Below are 14947 nucleotides of genomic sequence, written 5' to 3'. Positions count from 1 at the left end.
CCCTACAAAAAGGCGTTATTCCCGGTGCTGGAGGCTGCCGCCAGCTCCTGTTCTGGCAGGCATTTGGGCACACTCCCGTCCCGCTGCGCCGCATCTCCAGCAATTCGTTCCTCCTGGCTTATTACGCGACTGCTTTTGGGGTCTGCTTCTGCTCAGACGTCTTCCCAAACCCCTGACGGGAGCGGAGGGGGACCCTCTCCTGCCAACAGAATTGCAGTGCCCCGATGAACCACTTCTTCCTTAAATTAGTTTATCTTGGACTGTTTATACCAAATGTGCACTTGCAATACAAGTTTGGGATACATTGCAACCCTGTGGAAAATTTATATTTAAATCATTTCAGTCTCTAATTCCAGCGTAGACTCTAAGCATTGTAATATGACATTTACATAATTATTTTCAAAGAATGAGACAAACCTTTAGCTAATAATTCCCTGTGCTGCTCCGCAAAGAAGTGAAAACCTGATTTATTCATACATAAAAGATCAGGAAAGTGACCCAAGCCCTTTTATAAACTGGTGCGTTTTATTTCCGTTTCATTCTCGCACTGGCCTCGAAGGATCCAAATAGAAAAGATTAGTGAAGCGTAAATTTGTGTCACAGTAGTGATGTTGTTAGAATTAATAAAAGTGCCTGAAAACGTGATTCTCAGAACTGCATTGCGCAGACCTTGGCTGCTGGTCTGAGATGCTCATGCCTTCATGTCTCGTCAGGGTGCTCGGCACAATTTTTTTTGCCCGAAGTAAAGCTGAGTCCCCAGTAGGAAGCGCATTTCAAAACAGTCAGCACTGCACCAGAATACAGCCATCATCTGTTTTAGGATTTTAGACAAGTTACAAATAACTTTGGATGCTTTTGGCATGTGCAAGATTTGTAATCCAGGCACCACTTTCCAAAAAGTGAGTAGAAATGAGATGTCCAGCTACACTTTAAGGTCACTCTGCCAGGGCCCTAGCTGAACCCTGCAGCCTTTTTTATTTCAGAGGATTTTTTCGATGTAAGAAGTCTTTCTTTGAATCCATTTTTCATTTTGTTAAAGGAAACTTAGATACAAACATCTGAGTATTTTCAAGTACAGTTTAGTGTTTTCTTTCTATTCCTACTGAAGTCTCAAAAATATTTTAGCCATGATTTAACAGCCTGTGTTGTGTGGAAGGAAGAAAATAAAGAAAAAGACAATAAAAGAAGGCAGAAGTTTACAAGCCCGGTTAAGCAAAGAGGTGCTTAAAACTGGCAGATGATACTTGTTTTTATGCTTTTATTGTCACTCTCATTTTAGTGATGTTATTTTATGATACCCAGTTAGGGACAATATCTCATTGTTCTAAGCATTGTTCTAATTTATACTGGCGGCATTGGTTTCAGAAAGGTATAAATCTTTCTCTCGAGCACGTCTGCAGCTGAAATAAAATGCAACTTGTCTTTTCACATAATGCAGAATTGAGAGAGTTTACTGCAGAGAACGCTTTATCTTCTGCAACTCACCCAGGCAAGGCTTGCTCTGAAACAAGTGCGACCCAGATCCACGTCAGGTTTCTACACGAGGGTGCTGTGGATTTTCGCCTTGATTCGGCAGCTCCTGCTCATCTCGGCAGCCCGCCGAAGCACCACTGCAGCCGGCGCTGGGGCTGGCTTGAGAAGATCTCTGTGGGCATTGCACACCCTCCTTTGTTTTTGGGATTTGGTCGTTTGTTTTTTCATGTTGCAGTGAATTGCCATACAGTGCAATTTCCCGTTCTCTCACCGTGACTTGTGGGAAAATTTTATCTGTCCTTTCCCAACGTATGTCAGAGGCAGAAATCGGTCCTTAAGGGACTAGCAGAACTCGACTGGTGCTAGCCCCTGCCTGCACTTCAGAGCAGGAGATGCGCTGCTGACGTCTGCGGCAGACAAGCTGCACAACATAAGCCCTGTAACTAACCAGCAACTTGCTCCTTCACTCTCAAAAGTCTCACTCTCAAAAAGTGGTGGAGTTTTCATGGGAAAAAGGAACAAAAAGAGTGTGAGTCGAGTGGCCGAAGCGTTACAAAACATCTCTGTTTTTCTGACAATGTCAGTGACATCCTGTAATCTCAGTGATGCAAACCCGTCCCTGATTAGGAAAGAACATTTGCAAACAGCCTAGCTCGGTGGTGAGAAATGCCCTGTATAACGTAAAAGTCAACAAAACAGTACTGAAAGCATGTGCAGATGTTTGCAGCTGGGTAACATACACTGAAAACACCCAGGAAACTTAGTTGTCTCACATGGGAAAAGACATTTCTTTTTGATAAGGTGCGATGTGGATCCTAGTAAGTACACCAAGGCCTATGAAATTATCAGATACAATCTACCCCCCTGACAAAAATCATCTGTGACCGAAGCTGCCTGGGTTTCCGACTGCAGGAGTTTGTTTTGCAGCAAGGTTGTCACTACAGCTTTTGGGTTCCCTGTTTCTACCGTGAAGAGAGAGGCACGTGGAGGCGAAGGTACTGACCTTGCTTCCCAGGCAGGCAAAGGGGAGCCCGCTGGGAGTGCTTCAGGGAGCACGATCGCGACGCCGGTGGGGATGGACCCAGGTCGCCGCCCTTCCGTGACAGTCCAGTGTGCCCGCAGCCAAAATACCTCGTTCCTCTTTCTCTACAATTTAAAAAAAAAAAAAAATTAAAATAGTCAAATGCGTGCCCAGCTGCTTTTGCATTGCTCTAACTTCTTAACTAAAATCTAATGTGGCAGAAAGTAACGTTTCCTGAACTTTAATTTGCCTCAGAAATCCATAATTGGGTACACACCAGTGGGTGGCTATCTTGCCCTCGAGGGGCAGTGACGAGTTGTTGGCCAAACTGTGTCAAAAATAGTCGGTGGGAATCCGCGTGGGAAATGCTACAACCCATGTAGACAGACTGGGAGGGAAAAGAAGAAAGGGTATCGTCTTGTACGTTAGAAATATGAGAGAACAACGCAGCAAAGATACAAACCAAACCCAAATCCTTTCCTCTTTTCCCTTTCAGTCTTGCTGCCGAGGTTTATGTTTCAGGACGGGGTGAGTGCGCGGGGCTAAGCCTACAGAACGGGCAAACGAGCCAGCTCCGCAGGGCAGGGTGAACTGGGAGAAAGACTGAGAGTGGCAAACTCGGGAAGGAGAGGGGGAAGAAATGGAAAGGAGGATGCCACATCCTTTATGCGTTAAAGCAATACAAATACTGGTAAAAAGTGTGACTTTGCCTACTGTTGACTAAAGTCAAAGAAAAGTTGAGGTTGGACAACAGTAACAGCCTTGGAACCTGGGTCTGTGCTCATGAAAACACAGACAGTCTTTGCTGGTGCTGGCCCGACGGCTGATTGTCGGTTTTCCTATCGCCGGACCAGACAAAGCTGCGGCTCCTCTGAGCACGTAGGGGATGCCTGGGTAGCCTCAATTTCTGGACTTTTGTAATTGAAAGTATCTGTATCAGTTAGACACTATTACTAATACTTGGAACGTCTGTCATTTTTTAATGAGAAAATCTTCAAAGCATTCGCAAGTCTCACCTCTGACACTTCTGTCTGGGAAGTGTTACCACATATGGCTATGACATCATATTAAAGAATGTCTCCTAGAAATATTTAATTAGTCATTCAGCAGTTCCATAACTCAGAGCTCCTCTTTATCTTCTCGTAGCTGCACTGTTGTAACTTTGCTTTGCTTTTTTTCCCGCACTGTTTTATGAAGTGCCTACGCCTACCTTGCCAATACTAAATAACCAGTTCAGATTTTTAGTTAACTAAATCATTCAAGTGTTTTAAACTGATTGACAAGCTGGACATTAAATGAACCACTGACCTATTTCTCAGCTATGCAAGCTAAGAAACTGTAACTGATGACCTATAAAAGCATCAGTGTGTTAAGAAAAATTAGTAGCTGGAGAAGCAGAGCAACAATTGGTCACTTCAGCAGTTCCCACCGATCTGAGCAGAAAGATTCACCAATGCCAGCTTCAACTAATTCACCAGAAATCAGATTTTGACACAGACTAATGTCTGGGGGAAGTACCATGAAGCTGCTACACAGGCAGCATATGTCCCTTCTTCCTTAGTTTATTACTGGAAAATTTTATGCAAGTATTTAAAACGGCTCAAACCTGGGATGCTCCAGAGTAAAATCTGGAGTGCAGACTCTCCGGGGCTCAGAGGGATGAATTTTAGACCTAGCACTTATGTGTACTGTGGAACAAACCAAAGCTAGGGTCCAACCACCCTCCCTGCTTGGGGACAGGTATGGTTTAGATCCAGGTCCAAATGCTGAGCCCTGGCCAGGCCCACCCCCTATAGCAAGAAGACTGAAAACGTTGGGTTCAACGCTGAGCTCCTCCGTTGCTCTCACCCAGCGACAGGCGATAACGTGGAAGCCCCGGTCAACCCTTGCGTGTTTCTGAGTGAGTGGGCAGTGGTGGGGCGGTGGGGACAGAGGAGTGGGCAGTGTCGGGGGGCACAGCCATGCCCCGGGGTCTGCACACCCAGCTGGAGACCGCTGGTGGGGAGCGAAAATCCAGAGGAGGGAGGAAGGGAGACAGGCGTTACCTGCCCCTCGCCACCGCCGTGAGCCATGGACCCCCACGCCAGGCACTGCATCCCGGTGGGGCTTGAGACCTTCCGTCCCCTGTCATCTACAGCCATCGTCCCACTGCTGTCTAAGTGCTCTCCAGCTCAGCCACCTGCACCTCACAAAAAATGATGTGGTTTTCTGCTTTTTCCTCCTCCCCGGCTCACACCAGCCCCAAGGGCCCAGGTGCCGGTTGCCGAGTGAACCAGCCGTTCTTCCCTCCGGCTGGAGACAGCCCCGTTGGGGGTCACCTTTGGGGCTGTCAATGCGGGCAGTGTCCCACCGCGTGGCGGGGAGACTCGCAGCTTGAAAACCAAGGCAGGAGGGGAGGCACTACTGAAATCTGCTCACTCAACCACCCTGAAAAGCAACCTGAAACCTTCCTGCTAACACACATAAATGAAATTTTGGGTCTGATTTGTATTTGCATGATGTTCGTCCCCATGACACTGCATGTAGTTGAAGACAGATGGTAGTAAAGTCGGGAGTCGAAAAAGTAGAGGAGAGCAGGGGCTCGCTCACCTACAGCATAAAGGTGCTTCCGCCGAGTTAGTACTTGAAGAGCAACTACTTTTTTTTTTTTCTTCTTCTTCTTTCTTTTGCAATCATTGCTTGCTTGACAGGCCCAGACGGAATTACATCACTTCCTAAAAGCCATCAAAGAGAGTCCATCTCCTGCAGAAATGCAGCTCAGATGCACCCCGGCAGGAAACAGGAAACGTCAATGTTCGGGTGAAGCCGGGAGCCGGCCGAAGCGTCCCTCGGGTGGGAGTGCCGCCGGGGGAACATGCGAAAACAAAACCTCATCGTGCTGATGTCTGCCCTGTCGCTGGCCGGGGGATCTGCCGGGAACGGTGAGTAAGAAAGCGCCTTTCGCCGTCCCAGGTGGGACCGCGTTTGGTGCCTGCAGCCATGGGACCGAGTCGGAGGGCAACACCCTCCAAACTCAGCGCTAGGAGAAGATCTGCGGGGACTTGTTCTCCGCTTCTTTTAGCTGCGTTTACCCTCTCTCTTTTCAGCTGCCTGACTTTTTCAAAGCTTTGACTTTTTTCTCTTAGACCTAACCCCAAACAGCAGCAACCAACCCGAGTTTCCATGCTGGCCCGACAGGCATTTGGGTTCTAATTTTAATTATTTCTTGTACTTTTTTAACCCCACACCCATACTATCAGCATTTAATAGTAAAGTTAAAGACAGAGCACCACTTCCATTCAAAAGCTGACTGCCGATTTCTGTAGTCCTGGTGCGCTGAAACCAGTTTAACAAGAGAACAGCCGCATCCGGAGACAAATATTTTGAATTCTCAGCTGCAGAACAGAGCGGTCAGCACCGTGGATTTAGGTCCTGGCCTTCTGAAGGGAAGAACCACGAGTGGAAAAGCCGCTTGTGACAAAATGCTGAAGGACTGGGGTGTCGTTGCGGAGGCTCTCACCGCCTCGCAGGGGGCGGTTTGTTCCGCTGGCTTTTTGGCAGCCGGCGACTGCGCAAGACAGGCAGCTCTTTTTTGCCAGGCGGTGCTTACGTGCCTTTCGGTGCCAAACGGGTCGCTGCCCAGGTGCCTCAGGACGGACTGGGAGCGTTTGCTGCGGTAGCAAGCGGGAGCTCTCCAGAAAGCAGGGAGAGGGGACGGTCATGTTCAGCTATCGCTGGAATTCTTCCATTAAGGTTTTAAGTGCTTTGGTGGAACAGGCGGTTTGGTATGGGTGGTTTTTCCCTGAAAACCAGTACTATAAGCAGGGTGTAAAACTGGGCTGCTGGCTCCCGGCGTGCTGCCGAGCTGCTTGCGCTTAGGAGTCTTGCTTAGCTGTAAGAGTGAGCTAAGCGAGGCATAAAATGGTTTGGTCTCGTCTGCGTTACTGCAGCCCTGCTGCATTGCAGACACGTTAGGAAAATGTGCTGCCAGCCTTGAACGTAGCTCAGGAACAAAGCGGTCAGAGGGAAAAAAAAAATCCCGCCGTGGACAGAGCAAAACGGGGGTGCCAGGGAAACCGAGGGGCACGACACAAGCAACGCAGAGCGATCGGGCTCCAGGTTCCTTAGCTCATTGCCCGTATTTCATCGCCGTCTCCTCAGGGCGGAGGGACACCTTAGTCCCCGACCCCCCAGCGGCAGGTCCGCTCTTGAATTCTGGTTGATTTGGGAAGGGTTCCTCCGTGGGAGTGGGCCAGCCCTGCCTGAGCTCTCCCCGGCCCCTCCCCAGCCGCTGGGCAAGGGGGGAGAGCAGGGACCCCCGCTCCCCGTGCAGAGGTGGCTTTCGCTTGTGCAGCCAGCCCCCAAATGTACCTGGGGCCCACCCTGACTGCAGGGGGGTGTGGGAACCTGGGCCGTGGGAAGGGAGAGTTTACGGAGGGGGTATGTTACCGCACGGGCACGGGTGGGTCGGGAGCCCCTCCGCCGAGGGCAGCCTGCGGGGGGGGGTCCTTTGCTTTCAGCCCTCTTTGCTCACAGATCAACAGGGCAGGACCTTTAAAGGAGCTTTTTCCCTTTTTCCTCCACTCCCAGACACAGTCCTCACCTTTGAAGCGGTCTGCTGGAGAAGGGGGGCAGGAGCGCTTGGGGATCTCCCAGGCCTCATCTCTACTGTCTAGAAACCACTTACAAAATAGGCAATAGAGGCGTGATTAAATCTTGCAGCGTAGTCAGCCTGAAGCCTTTATAAGTCCTGTTCCCATACCACGCTGGAGCCTTGTCAAACCCTGGCCATGCCGTTTGGATTACAGTTCACAATGGGGTTTCTCCCGGCTCTCCTGCCATCACTCCAAGCAGGAAGCTCCGAGAGCATGCCTGGGGTCTCAGCTCTGGGTGCTGGCCCTCTCCCAGCCCCGCGACGAGGGGACATCGGGGGCTTGCACCAGTCCCCTTCCCCTTGCCCATCCCCTCGCTTCATGCAGGCAGGACGCCCGGCCGGTGGCCTGCGGATGGCCAGCGGTGGCCCTCCCTGCTCTGGGTGACGGCGCTCGCTGCTCAGCCTCGCAGCAGCCCTGAAGACCTACTTAGGTGTGTGCAAGCACGAAGGCCCTTACTATAGCTTGTAGGAAAAGGCTCCGACCCTACGGGTGTTTCCCAGCGTACGCCATCTCCCTTTCCAGCGGGAAATCGGAGCGTGAGCGGTCTGAAGCGGGGAGCAAGAGAACGCGGGAGGGCGAGGAGCAGCAAAGCACGTAAGGTCGGTAGGTGGAATTGCTGGGACGGTTGCAGGCGGTGTTGTGTTTTGGCTGTGCCTCTGCGCTATCGTTTCGAGCCGTTATTCGAAGGAACGTTGTTATCAGAGATCCAGATGTTCAGCAGCTTGTGCCGCGAGCGCAGGCGGCGACGCTCTCTTTGGCAGAGAAGTGCCTCTTAGGTGAAGTCCCCTACAAAGGCACGGTCTCTGAGGGAGTGATGGTTTTGACCTGTTCCCCCCTAGAGTAATAAACTCGAGAATGGGTCCGGACCGATGACAGTCACCTGTTACAGTGTTCTAGCAAAGCAACGATATAAGAAATGAGGATTTGCTATATCCTCTCTTTCCAAAGTGCAGCCCCCTAAAAAGCAGATGAAAAACCTTTTCTGCAGAACACATCAAGTCCTTGTACGTATTTACTCCTACTCCTCCCTTTTATCCAAACTTCTGCTGTGTTTTATTCGAGTGCTTCAGGGACATTTCAGAAAATCTCTCCTTTACATCAGCAAGATTGTATGCTACATTTCAGTCAGGGACACTAGCCTATTTTCCCTGAAGAGATTTCACGACAGCTGGAGAGCCTCCGGAGCTTCTGAATCTTTAATTTCAGGGTCCTCCTGAGAGCGAGGAGCACCGAGAGATTTGCATCACAGTGAAGTCGCACGGGCATCACTGGTGCAGAGCTAGAAGGCTACGAGATTAAGTAGATGCAACTAAATGCATAAATTGGTCTGAAAGACCTTTAGTAGTGAGGGCGAGAAATAAGGCTACAGGTTCAGAGTTGGACTCTAAGCCGCGTGACTGAATTTACAACACTGGCAGTTAAGGCAGTGCTTCAGCTGGATGGAAGCACGGTGAGGAGAAAGCACCTCCCGTTGCCTATAAATGAACTCAAACAGTTGTTTCCTCTTTCAGGTTATACCTAGATAACACTTTCTAAGCACCTCATTTTAATAGGATCTTGTCTACAGGTTAGCCATCCTGAAATGTGTGTGCTCCCTCATCGGAAGCGGCCAGCCGCCCCACAGCCTCGGATGGGTTCCTCCCCCAGCCAGGCGGCCGGGCGGGCCCTGCCGCGGCAGGCAGCCAGCGAGCCCTGGCCTTGGCCGGGAACGACCCCTCTTGGAGCCCCGGGGAACGCGGGGAGAGGCAGGGAACAGGGGTGAGCCAGGCTCTGGGGGAGAGGATCGTAGGGACCACGGGGAGCGGGGCGAGATGGGATGCGGGACCTCTGCGCCAGCAGACGCGGCTTTACAGCCTCTTCGTGTTTTGTCACCCTCTCGCGAGCCTTCCTTTCGCTGCATTTTTAGAGCTTATAGGAAAGTTGGGAGAAACAAAAAATTTCCTTTCCGAACTAATAACCTTGACTATCCCATTGACTTGGCTCTTGCTTTTTCTCTATCCCATCCCTTTTTCTTCTGTAAGCAGGTACTGTAGTGTAATCTGAAAAATTCCCTTCAGAGACCCCAGTCCTCCAGCCCGATGAGAAGGCAGGAGGGAGCCTGCCGATTTTACAGCAGAGCCGAGCGCGCTGAGTGCCGCTGTTTTCCTTTCCCTCGCATCCAGCAGAAATCAGAAACCTGTTTGCCCACTTACTTCATCAAGAAGCTCCTGTCACCACCTCTGAGTGCTGCAGCACAAACCTCAGAGGAGGAAATGCTGCAACAACAGAAATGTTGGTTGGTTGGCTGGGATGCAGTTGTTTGGACCCCACTCTGTAAAGCTGCTTGGTATATTCAGCTCCCTCTGTCTCCCTTGAAAAACAGGCTTGGGAGCACCTCCAAAACTCACGCAAAGCCCGTCAGTAATCCAAGTGTATTTTTAAAGTAGAAAATATTGAATAATACCTTATACCATGGTATCTGCATACAGGGACGTAGCTTTTCTGTAATTCGTAAGAACCATAATGGAACCTTTTTTGAGGCACCGCTAGTGCTCGCTCAGGCGTTGTGGTCCCCTGAGGACTAGATCCTCTCGTACCTCGGTGGTGGGAGCCTGAGGACTCCTTATCTTCCAGTTCCAGCGGTGCCCAGCTGCCCGTCAGGGTGGGACGCAGCTGCATGCCAGCCCCTCTCCCTTCTGCTCTTGATAGCATGGCAAGTGGCAACGTGGGCTGGGCCATGGCGTGCTCCCATCCACGTCTCTCGACATGGGGAGAAGTGGCCAGCACTCATGCCCCAGGCGGTCCAGACAAAGCTGAAGCCGATGCGGTTGTTGTGTGAGCACCTGCTCCTTGGCCGAGATGTGCAGAGGCCAAGTACGGATGTCGGACTGTAGCCAACAGCACGAGGCTGAGCTCAGAGGGAGCAAGGGCACGGGCTTTGCGAAGTCAAGGAGATATCTACATGGTCAGATGTGGCTTGCTCCTTGTTCCACCCCATTGGCCTCGGTTTTCCATCCTGAATGTAGGTTAGGTTATGTTACGGTCAGACTCCCTTTTGGAGGGAGCTAGTAGATCTCTGCAAGCTGAAACTCAAGCACAGCAGACAAGACAGCGCGTGGTATGAATGGCCACCGCACGTCTGGCTCCCTCCAGGCATGGAGGAAATGTTTGAACGGCATCTCACAAAATCTCCAACTTTCAGATGCCCTCCTGCCCTGCTCCAAACCTCGCAACGCCCACCTTTCATTCGCCCTGCAAAACAGCCACTGGGGCCAGCTGCAACGCCACCCGCTTCCTATTTTGAGCACTTTAAACTGAAACCCTGTGAAAAACAATGACTACCTTGGGGCCAGCCACGTGGGTCCCATGTGGTTTGGGCAGCTGGCTGCGGCGAGCCCTGCGCCTGCACCGGGAGGCATCAGTCGTCCCTCCCCGCCGGGCTGGAGGTACAAATCCTTCCTTGGCCCACCCAGGTGCAGGCTGTGATTTTCCTGCCGTGTCAAAAAAGCGATGCGTGGGTGGTCCGAGAGCGAGAGCAGCCCCTGCGTGAGAGGTCGGGCATCCCTCGGGTCCAGCTCTGCTCCTCGAGGGGACGGGCAGAAGAGCTGGAGGGAGATGTGTCGAGGCAGCAGGTGAAACACAGGAATTAAGAGCAATATCGTTGCAAGAACATTGTGCGATTGGCTGCCCTTCTGCTGAAAGACGTATTTAATTCCCTGGGAGAAAAGACCTCTGTCAGAGGAAGTGGTGTTCACAGAAGAGATGCTGGTTTGTCCCTGGAATTGTGCAAAGTGAACAAAAATACGCGGTAGCAAGGTCACTCCCTGTGATTTGCCATTTCCTTTGCCTGGAGACTAGAAAAGGTAATTCTGTTTCACACAGAGACAAATGATTCGAAATCTGCTTTGTAGCTCAGAAAGAGGTAAATAAAAAGTACCACAGATGCTGGAAAAGTCTCTTGGAAATCAAGCACCGCACACGCTGCAGCTGAAAGTTTAGCACTGCAGTTAAGGAGGTGTGACTCTGCTTTGGCTTTAAAGTCACACCATGCTTTAGACATTTGCAAAATCCATTTCAGCTTTAAGAGTAAATGAAAAATAAGGTCTTTCCGCCACACCCTTTCCCATTTATACTATTCTAAGCAACGGGCTTGTCCTTGTCGATATATCAGACGTGGCAGACAGAGGGGGGTTTCAAGGGCGATGGCTGGAGGAGGAAAAGGAAGGAAGGTCGTCGAAGCGGTTCGGTGAGGTCTGTCGGCTCTGCCAGCGGCACGGTCCGTCACGACGCGGTCTGCGGCGCGGACATCCCTAGCGATAGCTCGCCGCTCTGTGCGACAGCAATGGAAATGGAGGGGCTGCAGGCACCGGGGACTGTAAACCGCCTTGGGAAAGAAAAGTACAAGTGGCCAAACTAATAAGGGAGAGGAGCGAGAGCTCCCGTCCTTAGCGATAGGGTTAAGGACAGCCAGCAGATCAGGGGAAGGGGTGGAGGAGCGCACGCGTAAGGGGTCATTACCTGCAAGGGAGGCAGGGATCGTGTTTTGCTCTTGGCTGAAATACTAAGTACAGAAGAAAGCGACAGAGAGACTATTGATACAGAGGGCTTTGCCACTGAAGAGCTAACATTTTCATTGTCACATTGTGGTGAAACAGTCTGGTGACCTTTACGGTATTTAATACTATATTCAAGTATCAGGTATTATTTATCAAGTGTTAAAATTCTTTCCTAGTTTTCAGGAAAGGATGAGACAATCAGGTGCCTGAGTGATAAGCGTGGCACAAAAATCTAGATAAATCACTGCTGTCACACTCAGATCATTTTATTCATGTGAAATTGGGTTTCCTGGAATACTGTCTCATGAGATACTCATCTCCTCTTTGAGACGAATCTGACAGGAGAGGAGATGCTGCCGAGTGGATTAAGCAAGAGATAGCGCTCTAATCCCAGTTTTCCTCTCTCACTCGGTGTCCCTGGGAAGGACAGCATCCCTGTCCTTCTGGTTTCTCATTTGTAAAATGGAGATGATAACTGCTCATCTCTCAGGGCCATTATGAAGATTAATGTGTTTACAAAAGCATTTAAAATGCTAAGTACTTTTGGTTCCAGTCCTGTGAGACTGGAAATGCCAGCACTGAGGTGCTGAAAACCTTAAGCTCTTGCTAACTCTAGCGGAAACGATGGCTGCCCAGCACTTTACAAGAACGGGGAGAAACATGTCATTGCAAAAGTCATGAAATCCCATCCTGCTTTATTGCAGAAAATGAGAGCTGCACCGTGCCGGCACTGTGTCTGAAAGGGCAGATAACACAAAAAATCATCATTTAATTTCATGCTAAGAAAATTATTAAAGGCTTTGCATTTGGAAACACGTTGGTGTAATTTATCTAAGGAGCGATTCCTGCACCTTTGGCTACAACAGGATTTTTGGCATCAGTACAGAGTACGGTATCAGCCCAGGATTTGCTGTCCTTCTGTTAAGCTTTAAACCCTGTGACAGCCAACACAGACTCTTAATTAGCCTCCAAAAAAAGCTTGTTTCGCAATTACCAGTATAGCCACTTTTAGCCACTTTCCTTGCAAAGTGCCTGATGAATGAAACCAAAACCCAAATGAAGGTTCAAAACCCCCAGCCATAGCGCTTGGGAGGAATAACCAGCACGGACCGGGCCAGCCCGCCGGCTCGGGAAGAGGAGCAGGTCATTGCCTCTGTGTCCAGACTTCGGTCCCTCCGTTACAAATGCCTCTTCTGCTCCGTGCAGAAGTGAAAGTCGGCAACTTCTGCGGGCTTCGGGCTTCCTTCCACCAGTTCTGTTTTTCACAGTGAAACAATTTTAACAAATTTGAGAAAGGCACAAATCGGGGAGAATGGTGAGCTGGAGGACTTGGTGAACCAGGGATAACGGTGGCCCCAAAGGGAGCACGAACTCCTTGGGCAAGGGGAGGGACGAAAGAGGTTGCGGTTGTAGGTGCCAAGGCTGAGGAGCAAAGCAGGACGGTGCGGTTTACTGAGCAGCAGAAGACTTTTACGTGAGCGAGAGCCGGGATGCCAACCTGCAGGAAAAAAGGTCTGTTTGTGCAAGGCAGCTGCCTGCGGCCGGACCGCGCACGCCGGCGTCTCCCAGTAAACCCAGCTGAAGAACGTGGTCAGGACTGGTAAGATTTTGTGATGAATTTGCAATCTAAGTTTACATCTGAGGGCCAAGACTTCAAATCTGTGTGTATGGGGCATCTGCTGATTTTTTTTTTTAAGATGTCAAAAATGGAAAGTAAATATTAAAGTTGTATGCTTTAACTCTCTGATAATACCGATAAAACCCGTTAAATGTTAAATTATGCTCATGTCTTTGGCAGGTTCTGAACATGATGGTTCAGGAGACGGATTGCCGATATTATCCACCGTTACAGTAACGCCTCCTCCTGCTACGCATTCTTTGACCGTGGATGACCAGGAGCCAGTACTTGTCAACGCAACCGCTACTGAAAGCAGCTTTGAAACAAACAGTCCTCCAAGTACCGTGAACAAACAGGACAGCCTAGAAGCAGAACAGTCTATCTTGATATACGTTGTCCCCATCGCGCTGCTGGTCCTGCTGATTTTGCTGATCACGTTTTTTGTAATACATCATAAAAGGAAAAAGTCCAAGCAAGGTAAATTTGTCCTCTCACGCATCGGAACGATATTTTTAGGGTGCGCTCAACATTAACAAGACGTTATTTGGAGGCCTGGGATGCCACATTTAGGATGTACTTCTGTGGCTGTAGTTGCAGGTTTGATGGGTAGGAAAGGGATCCAGCCCCGGCCAGCGGCATCTGGGGCACCCACCTCTCCGTGGGTGGGAGCTCGAGCTGCTTCTTGGCCGCGGCACCGAGCTCCGGCTCCTGGCAATGCCGGGAGCAGCGTTCGGATGTAACCGTGTGCCTGCAAATGCTTATTCTGCCTTTACGTTTAACAGCTTCATGCAAGGTGAATTTAGTGCTTCTGTTGCCTATGCTGCCCACAAGGTAAAGCTGCTCGGAGCTTCGATAAAATAAGAACAAGCAAAACCATTTTAAGGAACACTTTTCAGGGATCCTGTGGGGTGGTGGCAGCGATGGAGCTGTCACAGTAAATGAGCCGGGAATGCCGCGGTCAGGCTGTCTGGGTGCTGCGGCAGGGTGAGCAGCACTTCAGGAGGGTACCTTGAGCTGTCAGCAAAGAAACCGGTGACTTGGAGTGTGAAGCCACAGCAAACAAACTGAGGTGTCATATTGAAGTGAAGTCCTGAAACGGCCGTGGCAGTGTCTCTGCGGAGCGAGTGCGGCTGTAAGCTCCTCAGCCTGCAGACAGCGACAGATGTTCAACACAGATTTTAAGTCCCTTTTCCAGGGCATTTTTAGACTGCACCTGCCTTATCACCAGGTCACCCTCGTAGCAAACTCTGAATTCACAGCCAGGCACCGAGTTGCCCGCCTGTTTCTGGATGCCCTGAAGGCAGGTACACTCTTCAGAGGGATGGGAAGTGCGGTGCCGTGCAGGAGCACGCTCCTGGGATCTCCTGGCCTGGGCCCGCTGCTTGGAGCGGGGATTTCGGGCAGCCCCGAGGTGGGGTGTGCTCGTGGGGTGGCTCTGCCGTCAGGGAACCGGCCGGAACAGCTGGGAGGTATCAGCACCCATTGGCAGCAATCAATTAAAAATAAGCTGATTTCAGACAGTATGCAGTGTGAATCCTATATGTAGTTCTTCATTCTTTTTTGAGGGCTGAGGCTTTTCAGTCACTTGATTCCTGGAGGGGAGGTTATTTATCTGAATAATGGCTGTTAGGCTATTTTTTTCCCCCATCTTTACTTTGTCTTGGGG

The 14947-nt window shown here is 50.4% G+C and overlaps 1 protein-coding gene across 1 annotated transcript in view; it reads left to right on the top strand.

Annotated features, from left to right (window-relative positions):
• The first annotated feature begins 5285 nt into the window (after nucleotides 1-5285).
• TMEM154 (transmembrane protein 154) overlaps nucleotides 5286-14947 on the top strand; it is a 37246-nt gene continuing 27584 nt past the window's right edge. Inside the window, 2 exon segments of the mRNA XM_009703540.1 lie at nucleotides 5286-5415; nucleotides 13462-13758. Of these exon segments, the coding sequence (XP_009701842.1) occupies nucleotides 5286-5415; nucleotides 13462-13758 (427 nt within the window).

The sequence above is a fragment of the Cariama cristata genome, unplaced genomic scaffold (genome assembly GCF_000690535.1).
Source record: "Cariama cristata isolate BGI_N322 unplaced genomic scaffold, ASM69053v1 scaffold21697, whole genome shotgun sequence".
NCBI lineage: Eukaryota > Metazoa > Chordata > Aves > Cariamiformes > Cariamidae > Cariama > Cariama cristata.
The sequence above is the reverse complement of the archived record's forward strand: the minus strand, read 5'-3'. Positions and strand labels throughout refer to the sequence as shown.